At 41.9% G+C, this 20,000-nt stretch overlaps 6 protein-coding genes across 7 annotated transcripts in view; 4 read left to right on the plus strand and 2 right to left on the minus strand.

The window, feature by feature from the left end:
- LOC134182237 (zinc finger protein 568-like) overlaps positions 1-2,576 on the plus strand; it is a 3,761-nt gene extending 1,185 nt beyond the window's left edge. The window contains exon 3 of the mRNA XM_062649619.1: positions 1,290-2,576. Coding sequence (XP_062505603.1) covers positions 1,290-2,230 — 941 coding nt within the window. The 3' untranslated portion in view covers positions 2,231-2,576. The remainder of the gene's footprint in view (positions 1-1,289) is intronic.
- Positions 2,359-4,910, minus strand: LOC134182238 (sperm-associated antigen 7 homolog). The gene is made up of 5 exons (XM_062649620.1): positions 4,801-4,910; positions 4,658-4,713; positions 3,645-3,733; positions 3,452-3,584; positions 2,359-2,666 (listed from the first exon to the last, which is right to left on the minus strand). Exons 1-5 carry the CDS (start codon positions 4,877-4,879, stop codon positions 2,367-2,369), a joined length of 657 nt encoding a protein of 218 aa, XP_062505604.1. The 5' UTR covers positions 4,880-4,910; the 3' UTR covers positions 2,359-2,366.
- Positions 4,911-5,351: 441 nt separating this feature from the next.
- On the minus strand, positions 5,352-7,185 carry LOC134182623 (uncharacterized). The gene has a single exon (XM_062650054.1). It carries the CDS (start codon positions 6,727-6,729, stop codon positions 6,181-6,183), a length of 549 nt encoding a protein of 182 aa, XP_062506038.1. The 5' UTR covers positions 6,730-7,185; the 3' UTR covers positions 5,352-6,180.
- Positions 7,186-8,880: 1,695 nt separating this feature from the next.
- LOC134182228 (uncharacterized) lies at positions 8,881-10,711 on the plus strand. Its single transcript, XM_062649610.1, has one exon. It carries the CDS (start codon positions 9,386-9,388, stop codon positions 10,499-10,501), a length of 1,116 nt encoding a protein of 371 aa, XP_062505594.1. The 5' UTR covers positions 8,881-9,385; the 3' UTR covers positions 10,502-10,711.
- Positions 10,712-10,958: 247 nt separating this feature from the next.
- LOC134182241 (cation-dependent mannose-6-phosphate receptor-like) lies at positions 10,959-14,176 on the plus strand. Its single transcript, XM_062649622.1, has 6 exons — positions 10,959-11,092; positions 11,174-11,459; positions 12,617-12,747; positions 13,462-13,588; positions 13,654-13,710; positions 14,026-14,176. Exons 1-6 carry the CDS (start codon positions 10,971-10,973, stop codon positions 14,101-14,103), a joined length of 801 nt encoding a protein of 266 aa, XP_062505606.1. The 5' UTR covers positions 10,959-10,970; the 3' UTR covers positions 14,104-14,176.
- Positions 14,177-14,277: 101 nt separating this feature from the next.
- The window catches only part of LOC134181947 (disks large homolog 5-like), an 11,727-nt gene continuing 6,004 nt past the window's right edge, over positions 14,278-20,000 (plus strand). Inside the window, exons 1-6 of one of the 2 annotated variants that reach the window (XM_062649244.1) lie at positions 14,278-14,808; positions 15,434-16,221; positions 16,769-16,817; positions 16,888-17,027; positions 18,372-19,519; positions 19,951-20,000. The exon at positions 19,951-20,000 is cut by the window's right edge and continues 134 nt beyond it. In XM_062649244.1, coding sequence (XP_062505228.1) covers positions 14,493-14,808; positions 15,434-16,221; positions 16,769-16,817; positions 16,888-17,027; positions 18,372-19,519; positions 19,951-20,000 — 2,491 coding nt within the window. In that variant the 5' untranslated portion in view covers positions 14,278-14,492. Of the gene's footprint in view, positions 14,809-15,165; positions 15,268-15,433; positions 16,222-16,768; positions 16,818-16,887; positions 17,028-18,371; positions 19,520-19,950 lie in introns of those variants that run through there. The other variant, XM_062649245.1, reaches the window with a different exon arrangement.

A 20,000-nucleotide genomic window follows, 5' to 3' on the forward strand; every position in this document is an offset into this window, starting at 1 on the left:
AGATTGGCAACATCCGGGACCTTTGGGTCAGAGTTTTAGTGCGGGAGGGCCACATACATAAGTTCCCTTGGGCAAGGAACTAACATACAATTGCCTCTCTCTCTCTCCGCAGTGTCAGGTTCTGTCCGAGAAGCAAAGAAGAAGTGACATACAGACAGTGACAGTGTTTCGATTGTTTTGATTGTATACTAGTATCGTAGAAAGTATCGTAGCAAATACTTAGTAGTGTCTGCAGTAATCTGGGCCCTAAGGGTCCTTGTAACAAAAAGAATGTATGTATGTATGTATGTATGTATGTATGTATGTATGTATGTGGCTCAATTGGTTAGAGTGTGCAGTTGGAGATTGGCAACACCCGGGATCTTTGGGTCAGAGTTTGAGTGCGGGAGGGCCACATACATAAATTCCCTTGGGCAAGGAACTAACATACAATTGCCTCTCTCTCCGGAGTGTCAGTTCTGTCCAGCAAATATGAAGTATGACGTACCTAGTGACATGATAGAGTGACTGTTGAAAGTTTAGAGTATAGCAAATTTAGTCATTGCAGTATTGAGCCTGGGCCTTAGGGGCTCTTGTATGTACGTATGTACAAACACAAAATGTATGTATGTATGTATGTATGTATTTACTACAGCGGTGGACATGCCATCATCATGTATGTATGTATGTATATATATATATATATATATATATATATATACAGACACACACACACACAGACACACACACACACACACACACACACACACACACACACAGACAACAGACACATAGACAGACAGACATATAAATGGACCGACGTACAGACAGACAGAGACAGACAGACAGACAGACATACAAAACATTTGTCTACATATCTACCACGTCAAGTTTCCACGGATCAGATTGTTTCCGTCTTTGCTCTCTGTTTATCTTCCACAGACGAATAAGTGGACAGACAACAGACAGACAGACCAATAAGTGGACAGACAACAGACAGACAGACAGACAGACAAACACACACAGACACATAGACAGACAGACAGAGACACAGACAAACAGACACACACAGACACATAGACAGACAGACATATAAATGGACAGATACGGACAAACAAACAGACAGACAGACGCAAACATGCAGACAAAGTCACAGACAGACAGACAGACGGACAGACGCAAACACACAGACAGACACATAGACATACAAACAGACAAACCTACAAAACAAGCAACAGACTGGTAGATAGGCGTACAAACAACCAAAACACATTTCACACCATCGTTACTACTCCACATTCATTTTATAGATGGCCATCGACCACACTCCGTCAGTCTCGGAGATCGATATTTTGTAACCATGGGACCAGCAGGAAGCATTTCCGGCTCCGAATATCGTGTCCCTCTCAACGAGGTCCTTCACAATCCGAACACGAGCCCCGAAGATCTCGTAACGCTCACCGACGTGCTCCTCACATCCTTCGGTCAGTACTCGGACAGTCGGAGAGAAATATCGAGCAAAAACGTCAAATTCCAATGCAACCATTGTGGCAAACACTTCACGTGGAAACACCAAGTGACGAAGCATCTCGGCTCTCATTGCCATGACAACGAGATTATATATATTTGCTACGAGTGCGGGAAGATGTACCCACGACCAGAAAATCTCAACAGACACACGTCGGCCGTGCATCGTTACATTAGACATCATGCATGCCCGGAATGTGGGCAGGGGTTCGGTCGAGCTTCGGAGGTTGATATCCATCGTAAAGAGCAACATCCGTTTTCGATTGTCACCGTGGACATGAGGGAGAGCAACGTCGAAGGGACTGAGAATGACTCGCATCCGGGAAAGAGACGGAAGTCACGTGACATCTCGGATGAGGAAGATGAGGAGAAGATGAGCGAATCGAGTGAGAGTGAAGCGGATGAGGAGAACGAGGAGACAAAGTGTAAGAAATGTGGGCAGGAGTTTCATCGGGCGGCGCAGCTCAAACGACACATGAGGCTGCATCCACACGACAAACAGTTTGAGTGTCCGTTCTCGTGCGGTCGCTCGTACACGCAGCTCTCGTATCTCTGCACTCACATTGCCGTGGCACACGACGATGTCGTACACAAGTGCACCATCTGTGGGAAATTCTTCGAAACCGAGCTGCGACTGGAGAACCACACAAAGACACACACACGCACACGAGCCGGACGACAACGAAGACAAGACGACGACACCGACTGGCGCCCACACACGTGATCATCCGGGAAATTTCACCATATAAGTTTACGGTAATCGGCTAAACGTTAAGTGAATTATGCAAATTAACATCCGGGATATGCATGAAAAACTACGTAATATGTGTGACACAAAAATCTATTGATATCTAATTGTGTTAGTTGTCTTGCTTTTGTTGCCGTTTTCTCTGCTTGATATCGTTAAGCGTCTGTTCGATTGATCGTTGGTCTTTCTTGTTCTCGCTCGGCACGTAGCCAAACGCCTTATTTGGCGTCGTTATGACTGCCGCCCCTTTGGCACTTTTGTCACCAAGAATTGATTTGTATTTGTCATGATAATGAGAAGAAACTGATTGGTCATCACCAGACTTGTGTCTCTTGGTCTGTTGCTGTGGAGACTCATCAAGATCGGTCGCTGCGTCGAATGCTTGAGAGACTTTTAGTGATGGATCATATTCCTTAATTTAATCGAAACTTTGTATTGTAATCGTATTATGTATTATACAGGATGTAGGTTTGCAGGTAAATTAATATATTAATTTATATTTAAATTTATTATTTACCATGTATTGTCTATAGTTGATATTAATTCAATAACAATATATATCAATTGCATACATACAGTACAATTAAATTAATGTATTAATTAATATCAATTTTATTGTTTTTTAATTAATTTAATTATTTTAATTAATTTTGTTTTTGATTTTAATTTTTAATTAATTATAATACGTTAAATATTTTTTCTTTATTATTAAGACTTTCAATTAAATTATTTTACTAATATTAATTATAATTACATATAAATGTTATTAATATTAATATGTAAATACAATATATGAAATAAATTATTTACTTAAATATTATAATTATGTATTAATATTAATGGAATAAATTTAAAAAATATTTAGTTTAATATTATAATTATGTGTTAATATTAATAAAATAAATTTAAAAAATATTTACTTTAATATTGTAATTATGTATTCATATTAACAGAATAAATTAAAAATTAATATTAATATAATAAATGTGTAAATGCAGCTGAAGTGATTAGGCAGGACTGTCTACAGATCAAGTACAAGCAAATAATTGCTTTAAAAAATTTGTTATTAATTAATAGTTAATTAATTAATTTATAGTTAATTAATTAATAAATATCTAATCGTTGGTGTGTGACTGCCTGCATTAATTAAATACATTTATTGCAATTACTCGTCAAAATACATTGATACCAACTAACTTTTCCACTTCTCAATGCCTCGAGTTCTTCGTCACTTGGTAAGTGTTCTTTCTTAAACAGCATGATGTAACGATCAATGTCTTCATCACCAAATGAGAATGATGTCAATCCAGCGACATCTGCTACATCATGCCTACACAAAGTGTAACTTAGAATGAAAGATGAATTGAACAGAAAAATGAAGGATTCGTACACGATGCTTCTGTAAACCTTTTCCATTGGCTCGAAGCTGAGTCTGGTCCTTGAGCCGTCTTGTATGAACTCACTGACTTTCTGTTCAATCTAAATTGATATTAAATAGGATTAGATGTTGTTGTGGAAAGAAGAACAGTGAGAAGTTTTATAGACAATGGGAAGACAGGAAAATGAAAGTAAACAAATAAGTAAACAAGCAGACAGACACACACACACACAACAACAAGCAGACAAACAAACAAGAAGACAGACAGACAGACATACAAACATACAGACAAACAAACAAAAAGACAGACAGACAGATAGATACACACACACACACACACACACACACACACACACACACACACACACACACACACACACACAACAGGCAAACAGACACACAAACACACAGATAAACAGACACAGAAACACAGACAGACAGACACGTACACAAACACAGACAAACAAACAGACAGACAGACACACAAACACAGACAAACAGGCAAGCAAACAGATAGACAGACACACAAACACGCAGACAGACAGACAGACACGTACACAAACACACAGACAAACAAGCAGACAGACAGACAGACACAAAAACACACAGGCAAGCAAACAGATAGACAGACACACAAAACACGCAGACAGACAGACAGACAGACACGTACACAAACACACAGACAAACAGACAGACAGACACAAATACACACAGACAAACAGGCAAGCAAACAGATAGACAGACACACAAACACGCAGACAGACAGACAGACACGTACACAAATACACAGACAAACAACAGACACACACACACACACACACACACACACACACACACACACACACACACACACACACACACACACACACACACACAAACAAACAGACAGACACAAAGACCAACACGTAGACAGACACGCAGACAGACAGCAAACACAAAAAATAAGTGGACAAACGTCGAGACAGACAACCATACGCATTCACGCGCGCTACCTATCAACAACATCCAAACAACACAACACTTGCTTCTTTTCTAAACTTCGACTTCTTCTTTTTCTCCTCTGCAGCTCGTTTGACTTCAGCTACAATCAATGAGCAATGACACAAGCCTCGTCGACAGCAGCAACAATGTAGCAAATATTAATTAATTAATAAAATTGTTGGCCGACCTTCTCTCCGCTTCTTTTCTTGCGACGAAACTGCAGGTGGCTTATCCATTGATCCCAAAATAGAACCGAGCAAATCCATGATGTCTTTGTATGCTGGCTGGCTCGTTGTCCTCGAGTACCCAGACCTTTAATTTTGCGCACAGCCTTGGAGTCCTAAATGCCACGTGAGTAAGTTAATAATTAATTATAAAAAAGTTTAGAAAATTTTGGATTGTATTGATTTTTATAGCACAATAGATTATAATACAGTCTACTATTGGCTAAATGTTAATTTTGCAAATTTTATAAATACAAATTTTATTGAGCAACTAATTATATATATTCTAATACTTGTAAAGAAACAAATTTATTGAAAGTTTCTTACCTAACAAACCAGACACAGACTTGGTTTAACTGTATATGAATTCCTGTACTGTTTGACCGATTTATGAAAGGTTTGAATTAACATATGAGTTGGAACAAATACAGAGACAAATATGTATATATATATATATATATATATATATATATATATATATATATATATATATATATATATATATGGGCGGATATGTGTTATTTGTGTTATCTGTATTATATACAAATATATGAATATATATATATTATATATTCTGTCTGTCTGTCTGTCTGTCTGTCTGTCTGTCTGTCAATACATATATTTAAAATTTCAACACTATTACATTCTAAAATGTCCGGCGACCCTTACGGCCGCTTACTACGTAGGACGATTAAATAACTGTACGCTATAAGCAGTACAACTGTTCTTGCTAAAAGAAAGTCTACATAGTTTTCTGGAGAGCACTTGTGCGTTGCATCTCTGGAGGCTAACGGACAGGCAGCGTCTCCAGTATGTCTTGAACTCGCCACTGTTTGGGTGTCCATCTTCATCTACAGATAATAGAGACAGATGATGGAGAAATTGGTGGGCTTTCCATCTCCAGTGGCCATAATGCTAAAAAACCAGAGGGATGCAATTGGATGCATTTCCCATAGCATCAATCTCTTTGCTGTATTTTTCTGTCTTCTGTGACTCTCTCTTGGCAGCAGCGGCTTCATCCACTGTAGAGGCTTGTAAGATGATGTCCTCATTCCACAGGTGGGCAAGAGATATGTCCAGCTCGATATCATATCCAAATTGGGCATCGAATGCTATGATATCAGGACAAGAATTGCTTCCTTCGTAAAGGTTTCTGGGTTCTCTTCTGTGTGTTATGTTTAGGTCTCATAAACTACCACAACACACATTTGCTACTGATTCGTGGGACCAGATGGGTCTGCCTCCAGTTTTACAGGTTAGAAGGTGATAGCCTTCTCTGTCATTGATCTTGCTACACTCGCATCTTTCAATTGCTGAAGACATTGGCATGCTGCAGCCCAATCTCAACGAGTTGCTAACCGAGTTGCTAGTCGGAAGTTAGCAGGTTTTAGTGCAAACTTGGGAGAGGTTGGGACAGCTTCAAGCCAAGATCCAGCAGCTTTGCCCTGCAACGATCTGAGTCTAGCAGCCTGTCGAAGTGAATTTGTATTTCCTAGTAGTTCGAATGTGATGGTGTTAAAGTGGTTCTGCGACAGTTTCTTTTGAAGGCCTTTTGTATTGCTAAGGAGGTCTTCCAAGGACTTGTTGTGTGGTAATGATTGCTCCAGCTCAAATCCTATTGATCCTGGGGTTGCATCTTGTCTATTCTCCACGAGTAGATCAATCGAATCTTGAATATCTTCGAAGGATTTAGGAAGTTGTACGAGGCTGTGCGCCCATGGAGAAACAAACGCAATGCTAGACAGGCATTCTGCAGGTGACATGCCAAACCCACCATGTCGAATGGGCAATGTAGCTTGTGTCCATTGGTCGTTTTCTAGGTCAGGACATTCAATGAGATGTTTAAATGATGATTGAGACAGGCTGTCGTGAATTCGTGTGGCAGACTTCATCAGACTAGGTGCAACTGTTCTTCCTAGATGATTGATGCGTGGAATATGGCAGTACCATAGCAGTAGCAGCAAAATCTGGGTGTCTTCTAAGGCCAGGAGTTGGTTACAGAGATCTTCACCTCCTTTGGCAAATTTGGAGCAGACAGCTTCAACATACCTTGGTTGGCCTATTGAGGTTCCAAGGATAGTCGTACCAAGCACTGAGACTCGAACTTCGCCAGGAATGTCTTCACAATGACGGCCTTTGGTGAACAGCTCACATTTCTTAGTGGCAATTGATAGACCAATCTGTGGCAGGCTACACTTCAAATCGTCGAAGGCTGATGAGACATATTGTATAAGCCCAAGGAGAAAAACATCATCCAAATAGGCCAGGACTCGGGTTGTAGGGTGTGACTCTTGGAGATCCACTAGTAGCGGGTGAATGGCAGCAGAGAACTAACATAGGACCCAGAGGGTCTCCTTGCTGGACGCCTTCTTGAGAGGACAATACATGTGGTTGTTCCCCATAGCAGAAAAAAATAAGAGAGTTACATCTCGAGTACATCTGAAATACGTGTTGGTAAACATCAGGGAAAGACTTGGCAACTTGAGGCATGAGAGAAGCATGCTCCAATGAGTTGAATGTGTTCTTAATGTCAGTTTTCAAGAGGACCCAGTCAGGATTTGACTCCAAAAGCAAGCTCACATGATGTATCAGAAGCTCCGTGCCCCCTTTGACAGCCACTCCATGTTGTATTGGCTGGAAATGTGAATTAAATGACTCTTTCTTTTGGATGTATATCACCTTAGCTGTCAAGCGCCGTAGACATTCTCCAATGGCAATGGGTCTTACATCTCCATTTTCCTTTGGTTAAGCTATGAGTTTTGAACTCGATATGACCTCATGTATGGCTGGGGGTATCTTTCCCTGAGTAATAAGGTCACAGACAGAAAACAGACCTTCTGCAGTGATGCTCTTGCTCACCAGTGCTTTCAAGTGTTCATATTTCCACCCTGAGTGGCCACAGCCAGAACCCTTTGGTGTGTTTCGCAGTGTTTTAAAAAATTCAAGTCGAGACAGTGATAGGGATTGAAAGGCCTCGCATGATGTGGCACATTCTTTTCTCTTGGCGGGTGTTTTGCAGCTAGTCTCTCGGCAACCTCAGCTGTAGCAGGGGCAACTCCAGGACTGACCAACAGCTTTGCGGTTCGAGATAACTCTCCTCGCTTGATTAATATCAATGCTGCTCTTTGCCGAACCTCAGCATCGTGGCTGGATCTGAGAGGACCAGCTGTCGGCTTCTTGTCGAAGAGCAGTTGATCCCATCGAAATTGCGAGAAAGTCTGGAAAGCCGATCGAGCTTGACCAACCGCTGAAGGGCCACCTCTTGTATGTCGGAGTACCATAATAGGGAGGAGAAAAAAGGAGCTTCCATCCCGATTCATCAGAGGGGTCATTCAAAATTCTTTTGAAGGCAATGTCACAGCAATCCTGGAACAAGGGCTTCAACTTCTGCGAAACCACTCGTACAGTGTTTGGCGGATGATGGTAGACGGAAATGTCCCGGATAAAAGACCATGCTTCTTTCTCTGTGTACTCTTCACGTTCATTACTCTCTAAGACTCCGCTACCACAGTTATCTTTGGGTGAATCATCCCCACGTGAGCCGAATCCGGAACTTCCAAGATTGGTTGTTGCGTCAGCGACGTCTGCACTACGTTGCGTCACGTGACACTCATTCTCTGTCTCGTCCGACTTGATGCAGCGTTTAGGACAACGGGATTGATGTTGCGTAAGCTTAAAAAACCAGTTGTGACAGAACTTGCACCGCTGCAAGTGTAGGGAATCGATGAAATCGTGAGGCAAATGTGAAGAATCGTGAAGCGAGTGGATATGCGCTAAGACACGTTTCACCGAATCCGACGTATTGCAGAGAGCGAATGGACAGTCAATTTTCTTGCTCATGGCTCTGAATAGGAAGAACGAAATGACGGAACACGCAGACGCTCACTCCACAGTTTCGACCATCCCTCATCCGGGTCTGCCTGTCTGTCTGTCTATCTGTCTGTCTCTGTCTGTCTGTCAACATATATACCTATATATATATATATATATATATATATATATATATATATATATATATATATATATATATATATATATATATATCCAGATGTCTACTACACATGTCAGTGTGATATCATGTGGTGCATCGTGTCCCGTATAGTATGTGGGTTACGTCTTCTATTTAATTTACCATCTAGCTCATGATATGTCAAACACTAAACAAATGATCGACACTCTTTGTTGCTTGTGCAGCTATTGAGACTTGGTTTCTGTTGATATGTCAGTGGAGGATCTGAGCGCAAAATTGTTGCAAAAGGTTGCTGCATTGCCTGCCTGATAATTTGCAACTGTTGGGCTAAATTTAGCAAAACAGACACACCCACGTGATTAATGATATTCATTGATATCAACTATTTCCTGTTTGATTATTTATAAATAATTACTCAAACAGGAAAATTGTTGATATATATATGTTTGACTGTGGTTTTGCGAGCAGTTGCAATTAGCCTCGCCCCAGACGCAGTGTGGATTGCAGCCCCGGATGCACCGCCATCACCACGTGGTGACTTTTATCATTTTCTACGTGAAGTACACCAACAAGTCTCAATGGCTGCAGCGCAAGCAGTAGGAACTGTGAATCGTTACGTCTTTTGTAACAACAAAGGAGGAGTGGGTAAGACGACCCTCTGCTTTCATGCGGCAACTTGTTATGCTGAAAAGAAACTATCCCAACAAAATGTCCTTGTAGTGGACATGTCTCCACAGAAAAATCTTTCCAACCTCCTTTTGAAAACAATGGCAGATGCTGAATTCAAAGCAGATGCTACAGTCACTCTGGCAACAGACAATCCACCCAGGACAATATTTGGGTACTTACAACAGGAGTTTAAACTGGAACAGGGAGGAGTAGCTGCTGGTGCTGGTGCTGGGTATCGACTTTATGGTGATGGTCTAGATAAATCTGAGAACTACTTTGTTGTTCAAGTAAGGCGCTTCAATTATCAAGTTGAAGACAATCTCTACCTTCTTTGCGGTGACTTGAGACTAGATAATATATGTAAGGAATTGGAAAGCGAGAGGCAGGGTTCGTGCTTTCAGTGGAAAACCATCACTTTCTGTCTTGACAAGTTTATCAATGAGTTTACTAGACAACATTATTATGACAAACCGTGGGTTGTGTTTATTGACACGAGTCCTGCTTTAGCGCTTTACACAGAAATGGCCTGGGCAGCTGCAGATAAAATGATTATACCTTATAATAATGATGTCTTCTGTACGGGTGCATTGGATGATTTGTTTTGGATGATCTATGGAATTGGAAACGAAGAACATTACACCATGGGTGATTACTCTTACGATAAGGCATTAGAAGAATGTGGAATGACTATACGTGTGCCAAGAATTTGTCTTATCATCAACAACAAAACAACCACTTATAGCGAGATGCCTGCCAAAGCTTTTAGACTTCATGAAATGAAAAAGAAGATTAAATTTCTATATAAGAAATACCCAGGCTGCTTTGTTCAAGAGGCCTGCTTTGAACGTGTCACACTTGATATGTGTGATTTCCACACTCCTGGAGTAGTGTCTCTGTATAACAGTTGTCCGTTCTACAAGATGAGAACTAGTCGGTACAACTTCTATGGAGAAAGACTACGAGTGAATACAGACAAAATTAAGGACTGTAGGGTTGGAATTGATGCTCTAGTGGCGAAGCTCTGAGTTTCTACAGAAATGATGCAAACTAAGATTTTGCCAATTTATTCTAGCCTTTACTATTAGTGCAAGGTAATTAGAAGTATTGTAGCTCTGGAGTGGCCATTTTTACTTGCCATTTGTTTGTAAGCTTGCTACTAAAAATACTACATACCAGGCACTACTGACATTACAGATCACTTTTTAGATATTAATACATTCAGCAAGAGATATCCATTTCCTAGAGTGTGGTTCATCACGTTTATAAAATGTCCTTTACTTACACTACTACTAAACAAATAATAGTCGCTACCATCTTGATTTGAGGGCAGAGTTAATGCAATTAACTAATTAATTAACATTTAATTAATTAATTAATTAACATTTAATTAATTAATTAATTAACATTTAATTAATTAATTAATTAACATTTAAGGTGTCACGTGTCGTCCTACATCATCGATTGAAATCAACCCATTTGCTGCACATCCACGTGATGTCTGCTGTCATCTTCAACATCATTCTTCTCTCTCTACTGGCTGCCGGGACAGACGGCCAGTGCGCCGCCCACAAGCACACCGAACACGAAACTCTCCTCACTCCCATATTCTTCAAAAGGTGAGCGAACCCTCTCACGTCCCTTCTCCACCCCCATGCAATACCGGATGTAAAGTCACGTGATGCACTTTTGCTCTGCAGCTATGAAGTGAAGGACAAGAACTTTACATACTATGTTGCAGTGTGTAGCCAAGCGACGCCTAAAGACTGCAATAGCAACAGCAATCTTGTAAACGCGGCGGTTGTGCAGAAAGACAAGAAAAAAAATTGCTACAATTTGGGCAAGAACAGCAGCGTGCAGATTGCGAAGAGCGAGGACTGGCTGGAGCTGCTTTACACACAGGGAGATACCTATCAACATCATTGTAATGGATTGAAACGGAAGACGAGGATAATGTTTGTGTGTAACCCGGATGTCAAGGGCCATGTGAGTTGGAGTGTGAAACAGACACGTGACAAAAATTGATGGAGAGATGAATAGAGAGATTGTAAAGAGACAAATACATGGAGTGGCTTATAGACAGACAGACAGAAACAGACAGACAGACTCATATAAACAGACAGACAGACTCGTAGACAGACAGACAGACTCATAGACAGACAGACAGATTCGTAGACAGACAGACAGACTCATTGACAGACAGACAAACAAACAAACGGACTCATAGACAGACAGATAGACAGAAGCTTGGACAGAGAAACACAGATAGATAGTTTGGTGGACAAACAAATAGACAGACACAGAGACAAACAAGCAGGCAGACACAGACACAGACACACAGAGACAGACAGTCCAACAGACAAACATATGGACAAACAATAAAACAGACGGACAGACAGACTCAGACAGACAGATAGACAGACAGACGGACTCATAGCCAAACAGATAGACAGACGTATGGACAGACAAACACACAGATAGATAGTCTGATGGACAAACAAATAGACAGACACAGAGATAAACAAGCAGGCAGACACAGACACAGACACACAGAGACAGACAGTCCAACAGACAAACATATGGACAAACAATAAAACAGACAGACAGACAGACAGATAGACAGACGCATGGATAGACAAACACACAGATAGATAGTTTGACGGACAAACAAATAGACAGACACAGAGACAAACAAGCAGAGAGATGGATAGTTTGGTGAACAAAAACTTAACAGAAACAAGCAGACAGACACAGACACACAGAGACAGACAGTCCAACAGACAAACATATGGACAAACAATAAAACAGACAGACAGACTCATAGACAGACAGACAGACAGACTCATAGCCAAACAGATAGACAGACGCATGCACAGACAAACACACAGATAGATAGTTTGATGGACAAACAAATAGACAGACACAGAGACAAACAAGCAGACAGTCACAGACACAGACACACAGAGAGAGACAGTCCGACAGACAAACATATGGACAAACAATAAAACATACAGACAGATAGACAGAAAGGCAGTCAAGACCAAAACTGATAAAACAATTCAACAGACTCTCTAGACCAACATACACAAATATAGAGACACAATATTTAATTAATATCAATTTATTTTACAATTCTATATCAGGGAAAGCCCATATTCTTGGAGGAAAACAGAGAAGACCAAGAGTGTTCGTATCTGTTTGAATGGTCAACCGACTTGGTTTGCTCATCGCGTAGCAGCAAAGGACTGAGTGTAGGATCCATTGTTTTGATTGTGTGAGTTCTCTTTGTAGACAGTTCTACTTTGTTGTTTTGTATTTGTGTTTGTGTACTTTTTGGTTTGTTTGTATGTATATATGTTTGTCCATTTGGTTTTTGTCTCTATTGTATGTTTGTTTGTATGTTTTTGTATGTTTGTATGTATGTATGTTTGTCCTTTTGTGTTTTTTGTTTGTATGTATGTTTGTCCATTTGTGATGTTGTTTTTATTTTCTCTTTGTTTGTATGTATGTTTGTATGTTTGTTTGTATGTTTGTATGTTTGTATGTATGTTTGTTTGTCCATTTGTTTTTTGTCTAGTTTGTGTGTATGATTTTATGTATGTATGTTTGTTTGTCCAGCTGTGTTTTTGCTTGTTAGTTTGTTTGTATATTTGTATGTATGTATGTTTTTGTTCATTTGTGTTTTGTCTTTATTGTCTTTGTTTGTTTGTATGTTTGTATGTTTGTATGTATGGTTGTTTGTCCACTTGTGTTTTTGTTTCTATTGTCTGTTTGTTTGTTTGTGTGTTTGTATGTATGGTTGTGTGTCCATTTGTGTTTTTATTTTTATTGTCTGTTTGTTTATTTGTACATTTGTATGTATGTTTGTTTGTTCATTTGTGTTTCTGTCTTCATTGTCTATTTGCTTGTTTGTATGTTTGTTTGTTTGTTTGTTTGTTTGCATGTATGCGTCAGCATTGTGTACTTCTATGTTCTTGTGATGTTCTAGGGTTTTCAGTGTGGCTGTTGCATATCTTCTTCTTGGTTTTCTCTACAAACGATTTGTTGTTGGAGCGAAGGGAATTGAACAAACTCCTAATCTGGAATTCTGGAAGAAAGTTGGCGTTCTTTCTGCTGTAAGTATCCTAGGGTTGATTTCATTGTAAATAGTTGTTGAGGTCATTGCTTTTGTTGAATGCAGGATGGTTGTGATTTTGTATGTCGTTGTGCTGATCGCGTTCAACCTGTTGAATATAAGGTGTGTGTGTGTGTGTGTGTGTGTGTGTGTGTGTGTGTGTGTGTCTGTCTGTCTGTCTGTCTGTCTGTCTGTCTGTCTGTCTGTCTGTCTCTTTGTTTGTCTGTTTGTCTGTCTGCCTGTCTCTTTGTTTGTCTGTTTGTCTGTCTGTCTGCATGTGTGTGTGTGTGTGTGTGTGTGTGTGTGTGTGTGTGTGTGTGTGTGTATGTGTATGTGCGTGCACATTTTTGTCAAGCAATTTAAATCAGTAATTAATATCAAAATTCATAATATGCAATACAAATTGTTCACAGTTATTTTAATATTTTTCTTTTCTAGTTGAATGACAATCAACTGCAGCTGGATGACGACGACGACGATGACGACGAAAAGGACGATACACTGTTGCCAATGTAACAACAAACAACATAGGCAACAGAATAGTTAATAACCTAGTAGCGCGCGTTCTCAAGAGTCACAATACATGCATATCAACTAAAAACTCGACTAGATCACGTGCCAAACGTCAAACTCGAAATCACATGCTAAACGTTTCACAATCACGTGATAAAGACATCACATACCTGAAATGATGACGTCATAACTAGAAGTTAAGTGACTGTGATGCCATAACCAAAACTTGGGTGTTGATGACGTCACAGTTAACGTACGTGCAATTACGTCACATTCTAAACTCACGTTTCCTGACGTCACATCCTACGCCTTTCGACGTCACATCCTAAACTCACGTTCCTTGACGTCACAACCGGAACTCACGTGCCACACATTCATTCCCTTCCCACTCGATGGCTGACGCTGCGTCTCAAGTGAAACGTTGGATAAGCGACAACCTGCAGAACCTCATCGACGCCATCACGTCCGTTCACAGTATTCTCCAATTTTTGTGCTCCAAAAATGTCATCACGAACACAGATTGTGATGAGATTCTCGCAGAGCGGACGGAAAGGCAGCGCGTAGAGTTGTGCATATTCAAGGTGTTGAAGAATGACGAGAAGTCGTCGTATCGCAATTTGTGGGCTGCAATCAGTTTGCCCTTTCCGCGTCTGTATGCGAAGGTTTATCACGATCTGGAGAGGAAGTTTGGTGTGGACGTGTTGCAAGGTGTGTGTGTGGTGTGTGTGTGTGTGTGTGGTGTGTGTGTGTGTGTGTGTGTGTGTGTGCGTGTGTGTGTGTGTGTGTGTGTGTGTGTGTGTGTGCGTGTGTGTGTGTGTGTGTGTGTGCGTGTGTGTGTGTGTGTGTGTGTGTGTGTGTGTGTGTGTGTGTGTGTGTGTGCAGGTGTGCAGGTGTGTGCATGTGTGCATGTGTGTGTGTGCATGTGTGTGAGTGTGTCATATAGGGCGGGTTGTAGAGCTGTCACGTTGTTGACGTGTTTGTGGGGATTAGGTTGCATGTTAAGTGGGCACTTGCGTCATCACTGTAGCAAGTGGCATGCGGAATTGCCACAGTGTGTGTGTTGCTGCTTGTTAGCTACACTCTCACGTCGGCACGTTTTGCCACAATGTGTGTGTCAGTGTGTCCGGCTGACTGACGTAATGTATGCCGGCAGTTTACTACATTGTGGTGGGTACATTGTATGTGAGTTGCTACAGTGTGGATGCACTGAGTGTGTTGGTGTGCTACTACAATGCCGGTCATTGTGTATATTGCGGCAGCTGCCGGGTCTACCGCAGCATATTTAGTGTCATACATACAGTCAGTTGCAATCTCATTTGCTGTTGCACTCTAGGGCTTGCTGCACCACAATATGATCATAACATGATGGAATTGAGGACACACCAAGCATCCAGATCAGTCAAAGTTTCATCTTCTAATGTATCGACTACCAGCAGCAGTTCGAGCATTCAGGTCTTGAAAGTGAGACTCGAGTATCAGCAAGAGCTCGACTTGGTACAAGCACAGTTGGAGACATTACAGGTTGAAATCAATAAGTTGGAAAGAGCTCTGGATGAGGAGAAGAACGACAAGGAGCTGATCGGTCAAGACATGAGGAGATTGGAGCATCAATATCGAACGGCTAAGAGGGAGAGAGAAGAGGCGATCGTCGAGCTCGATCAACGAGTAAAGGAAAGATACGACATGCAGCAGCAACTGGAGGAAACGTTGAGAGACTTGGACGAGGTGACGGCAAAGAATGACGGACTCAACATGCAACTCCAACAATTCGGCGTCGTAATGAAGGATCGTGATGAAGCATTAGTGGAGCTGGAAAAAATCAAGAAACAGAGAGACCAAGCAATTAGTGATCGAAAGAATCTAGCAGAGAGAAAGGCGAAGGTCGAATCCGAGCTGGAGTCAACGTTACTGAGATACGAGGAGGCGATTAAGGAGTCGGAAGGGAAAGGCGAGGAGCAGAAGACGTTGACGAGAGAGTTGACGAGAATGCAGATGCAGAAGATGGAGCTGCAGCTGGAGAATTCGAAGTTAAGGAAAGACGTACGAGAGGCGGTCGACGTGCATGCAGCAAGAGAACGGGGAGTGGCGAGTCCGAGAGATTCGGGTGTCAGTGGTGACATGGTGAGACAGAAATAATACAAAAAATACAAAAAGTTTTTTTGTTAAATTGTTGGCATAGCAACATGCTTGATATAGTGACATTATTTATGGTACAGTTTGATGTCAATGTGTAATCACAGTGACGAGGTAGAGATGACACGTTTGGTTGTTGTGAATGCTTGCTCATTGAGTGAGCAGTTTGTCACTCATTGAATGTCTTATTGAGTGTAGAATTGTAATAGAATGTTTGGTGTTGTTTTGGGTGGTCAGCCTTGTGTACAGCAGGTGGACAGATAGACAGACAGACAGACGGGTGGACAGACAGACAGACAGACAGACGAATGGACAGACAGACTGACAGATGGACAGACAGACTGACAGACAGACAGACAGACTGACGGATGGACAGACAGACTGACAGATGGACAGTCAGATTGAACAGACGGATGGACGGATGGACGGATAGATGGACAGACAGACAGATGGATGGACAGAGAGAAAGACAGACAGATAGACAAGTTGTTACATGCATACCCGTTACATATCTATTTCTTTGTGTTTGTTGTAGAGAGGATGGGATGCAGTCAAACTGAAGATTACTCTTTCCATGTCACAAGGTAAGCCACATCTAGTGCATCCAACAGTAAGTTGGGAGTGAATAGAAATCAATGCAATGTTTGTTGGTAGAAGTTGGTCAAGACAAGAGGCATGGTGCAAGTGTTGGTGCTGGTATTGTGTTGGAGAGTGGCTCATTTGTCAAGGAGTTGGTGCAAGAAGGGATCGCTGTAATGGATGGACAGCTGATTGTTGGAGATCGTTTGTTGGAGGTGGATAAACTTGTGTAATATTAGAGGCAATATTATCATCTGTCTGTGTATCGTCAACCTGCTGTCTGTTTGTCTGTCTATCTGTCTGTCTATCTTTCCTCTGTTTGTTTGTCTGTCTGCCTGCCTGTCTGTCTGTCTATTTCCTGTATGTGTCTGTCTGTCAATGTGTTTGTCTGTCTGTCTGTCGGTCTGTTTGTCTGCATGTCAATCTGTCTGTCTGTCTGTTCATTTGCCTGTCTGTGGCTGTCTGTCAGTGTGCCTGTCTGTGTCTGTGTCTGTCTGTCTGTCTGTCTGTCTGTCTGTCTGTCTGTCCGTTTGTCTATCTATCAATACGTATATAATATTTTCAAACATTGAACTATTATACACCATCTAAGCACTAAATACTACCCAAGCCAATAGGTCTTGGTTCTACCTACGACTACTTATGTTTATGTGGCTTTCTCTTGAAACAATCTTCTTTATTTTCTGTCAATCACTCTAGCATTTGATCGTTGTAGACATACAGAAAACACAGAGCTCCAGTATGACTTGAAGGTTGATGCATTTGGCTTTCCGTCTTCGTCTCTTGATAGCTGTGACAGTCTTCAGCTTTCTCTCCCCAACAGCCAAAATGTTCGAAGACTATAATCACAAATGTTGGTCGAAATCTCCAGGCAAGAGCTCCTGGTCGTACTTTTTGATCTTCAGATTTTCTCTTCTGCGTGCCGCTGCTCTCTGAGTTGTAGCTGATAAACCTTCTATTTCAATGCTCCAGGGATGCGCTAGTGCAATATCCAATTTAAGATCCACTCCCCACCCCCCCACCCCCACCCCACCCCTCCGATGCCGAATGAAAGACGACTATGTCTGATCTGTCTTCACGTGATGTAATTGCAGTTGACTCAAACAGTCTGACCATGCTGAAACCATGTTGTTATGGCTGATTACCGGGCCGCCGCCAGTCTTACATGTTATTAGGTGGTATCCATCTGAGTCTAATTCTTTCCCACAGTCACACTGACCAGAAGCCAAAGGCATTTGGCAGCCCAGTCTCATCAAGGATGCCAAGCGGAAATCGCATGGAGATAATGTATGCCATGATGATGATGGTACTGTCAAGAGTCACGCTCCTGCACCTTTGCCTTGCAAGGACTTCATTCGAGATGTCTGTCTGTCTGTCTGTCTGTCTGTCTGTCTGTCTGTCTGTCTTTCTCAATCCATGTCTGTCTGTCTATTTGCCTGTATGTGTTTGTCTGTCTGTCTGTCTGTCCATCTGTTTTCCTATCTGTTTGCTTGTTCTCATTTTCTGTGTTTCATATAAATTATAAATTAATGATATTTAAAAAGTTTTTAATTGTTTAGGTGAATGGTCTTGAAGTTGAAGGCAGAAGTGTCGACGATATCCATGGATTGATTCGATCATGCAAATCAGATCTTGTCCTCACCATCGGTCGCATCGTTCCACGCACCAGACCCATTCGCACACTTTCCCACAGCAGCCCGAACTCACGACATCACACATCAATACACCAACATCCCACGTCTCAACGTTATTCATCACGTGAGAACAACCGCCTCCGACACGTTCACTCCACAGCTCAACAGGACGTCTTCCAACCGCGAACGTCAACGTTGCCAGTCCGCAGCGGCTACAACCCGTTGAGCCACCACACGTCGGACAACGTTTCTCTTTGCTCGTTCGCCTACAATCCTGACAATCGGCCGACAACATCATCACAGAGGAACCAGACGATGCAAACGTACCATCACTATCACACCAGCACGCGCAACCCAAACAGGCACGTGTCTGTCAGTGTGGCCGACTTCCACAACGTCTATGGTCCAACCCAACCAAACACTCCGTATCAGACAGAGCAGCTGTCTGTATACAAACATATTGGCATACGAAGACGCAGTCTGTCGACTCCAGATCCACAATCTGTGGTTCTAGTCAAACCACACCCTTCGATTGTGTCATCCGAAAGTCAAGTTTCCACAGGCACGATGCTCGCCGGTCGTCTCTTCCCTCGTCGAGGTGCCATTACTTCACATGAGGAGTCGCCTATCGGAAGCGAAGTTGATGTAGGCAAACAAAAAGAGGCACTAAGTGCTAGCCAAAGTGCACTGTTTCGTATTGAGATGAGCGACTCTGAAGACGACGTTGTGGAGAAGACGGACGCACCGGAGAAGCCGGTGATTCATGTAGAGAGCTGTAATACAAGTACGACGTCTCCCAGTGAGCAGACGGCGTCGCTACAGGCCGACGATGAGTTGACGACGCGTGTCGTTCGTGTGTTTCGTTCTCCGAGTTTGGACACGCTTGAGGCTAGAAACGTGCGACTGTCATCTTCGGGTTTTCCGGTTGTTGGGTCGTCGTTGACGACGACGGACATGCGGTTGGCATTGAGAGGTCCTGAGGTTTTGATTAGCCCTACAGCAAAGGCTATGGCGGGCAGCAGAGATGCCAGAAGAACGAGTACGAAGATGCCGACGTTTTTGAAAGATCCAAAGTATGAAGTTGTGGTAGTATGTTGGCTGAGTGTTTGTGTGGCTGTCTGTCTGTCTGTCTGTCTGTCTGGCTGTCTGTCGGTCTGTCTGTCTGTCTGTCTGGTTGCTTGATTACTTGCTTGCTTGTTTGTCTGTCTGTTTGTGTATCTGTTTGTTTGTTTGTCTGTCTGTCTGTTTGTTTGTTTTTCTGTCTCTGTCTGTCTGTCTGTCTGTCTGTCTGTCTGTCTGTCTGTCTGTCTGTCTTCTTTCACTATTGAACAAAAAAGCAAAATTTTACAAGAACACTATAGGTAAAATTAGTAAGCTAAATGTCTATCTCTCTGTCTGTCCGTCTGTCTGTCTGTCTGTCTGTCTGTCTGTCTGTCTGTCTGTCTGTCTGTCTGTCTGTTGGTATTTTGACTGAGGTATAGCTGATGCATTTTCTTACATATAGAATGGCTGATGTGAAGAAGTACGCCGGACGTAATTGTCGGTTTGTTGAAC

This window comes from Corticium candelabrum, chromosome 7 (genome assembly GCF_963422355.1).
Source record: "Corticium candelabrum chromosome 7, ooCorCand1.1, whole genome shotgun sequence".
NCBI classification, from domain to species: domain Eukaryota; kingdom Metazoa; phylum Porifera; class Homoscleromorpha; order Homosclerophorida; family Plakinidae; genus Corticium; species Corticium candelabrum.

Coding starts and splice junctions, on each gene's coding strand:
- LOC134182238 (XM_062649620.1), bottom strand. CDS start 4,879: ATGGATTTGCTCGGTTCTATTTTGGGATCAATGGATAAGCCACCTGCA. Junction 4,714..4,800: donor AGAAAAGAAGCGGAGAGAAG/GTCGGCCAACAA, acceptor CATTGATTGTAG/CTGAAGTCAAACGAGCTGCA. Junction 3,734..4,657: donor AGTCGAAGTTTAGAAAAGAA/GCAAGTGTTGTG, acceptor ATATCAATTTAG/ATTGAACAGAAAGTCAGTGA.
- LOC134182623 (XM_062650054.1), bottom strand. CDS start 6,729: ATGAAGTCTGCCACACGAATTCACGACAGCCTGTCTCAATCATCATTT.
- LOC134182228 (XM_062649610.1), top strand. CDS start 9,386: ATGGCTGCAGCGCAAGCAGTAGGAACTGTGAATCGTTACGTCTTTTGT.
- LOC134182241 (XM_062649622.1), top strand. CDS start 10,971: ATGTCTGCTGTCATCTTCAACATCATTCTTCTCTCTCTACTGGCTGCC. Junction 12,748..13,461: donor GGATCCATTGTTTTGATTGT/GTGAGTTCTCTT, acceptor GTGATGTTCTAG/GGTTTTCAGTGTGGCTGTTG. Junction 13,589..13,653: donor AAGTTGGCGTTCTTTCTGCT/GTAAGTATCCTA, acceptor TGTTGAATGCAG/GATGGTTGTGATTTTGTATG.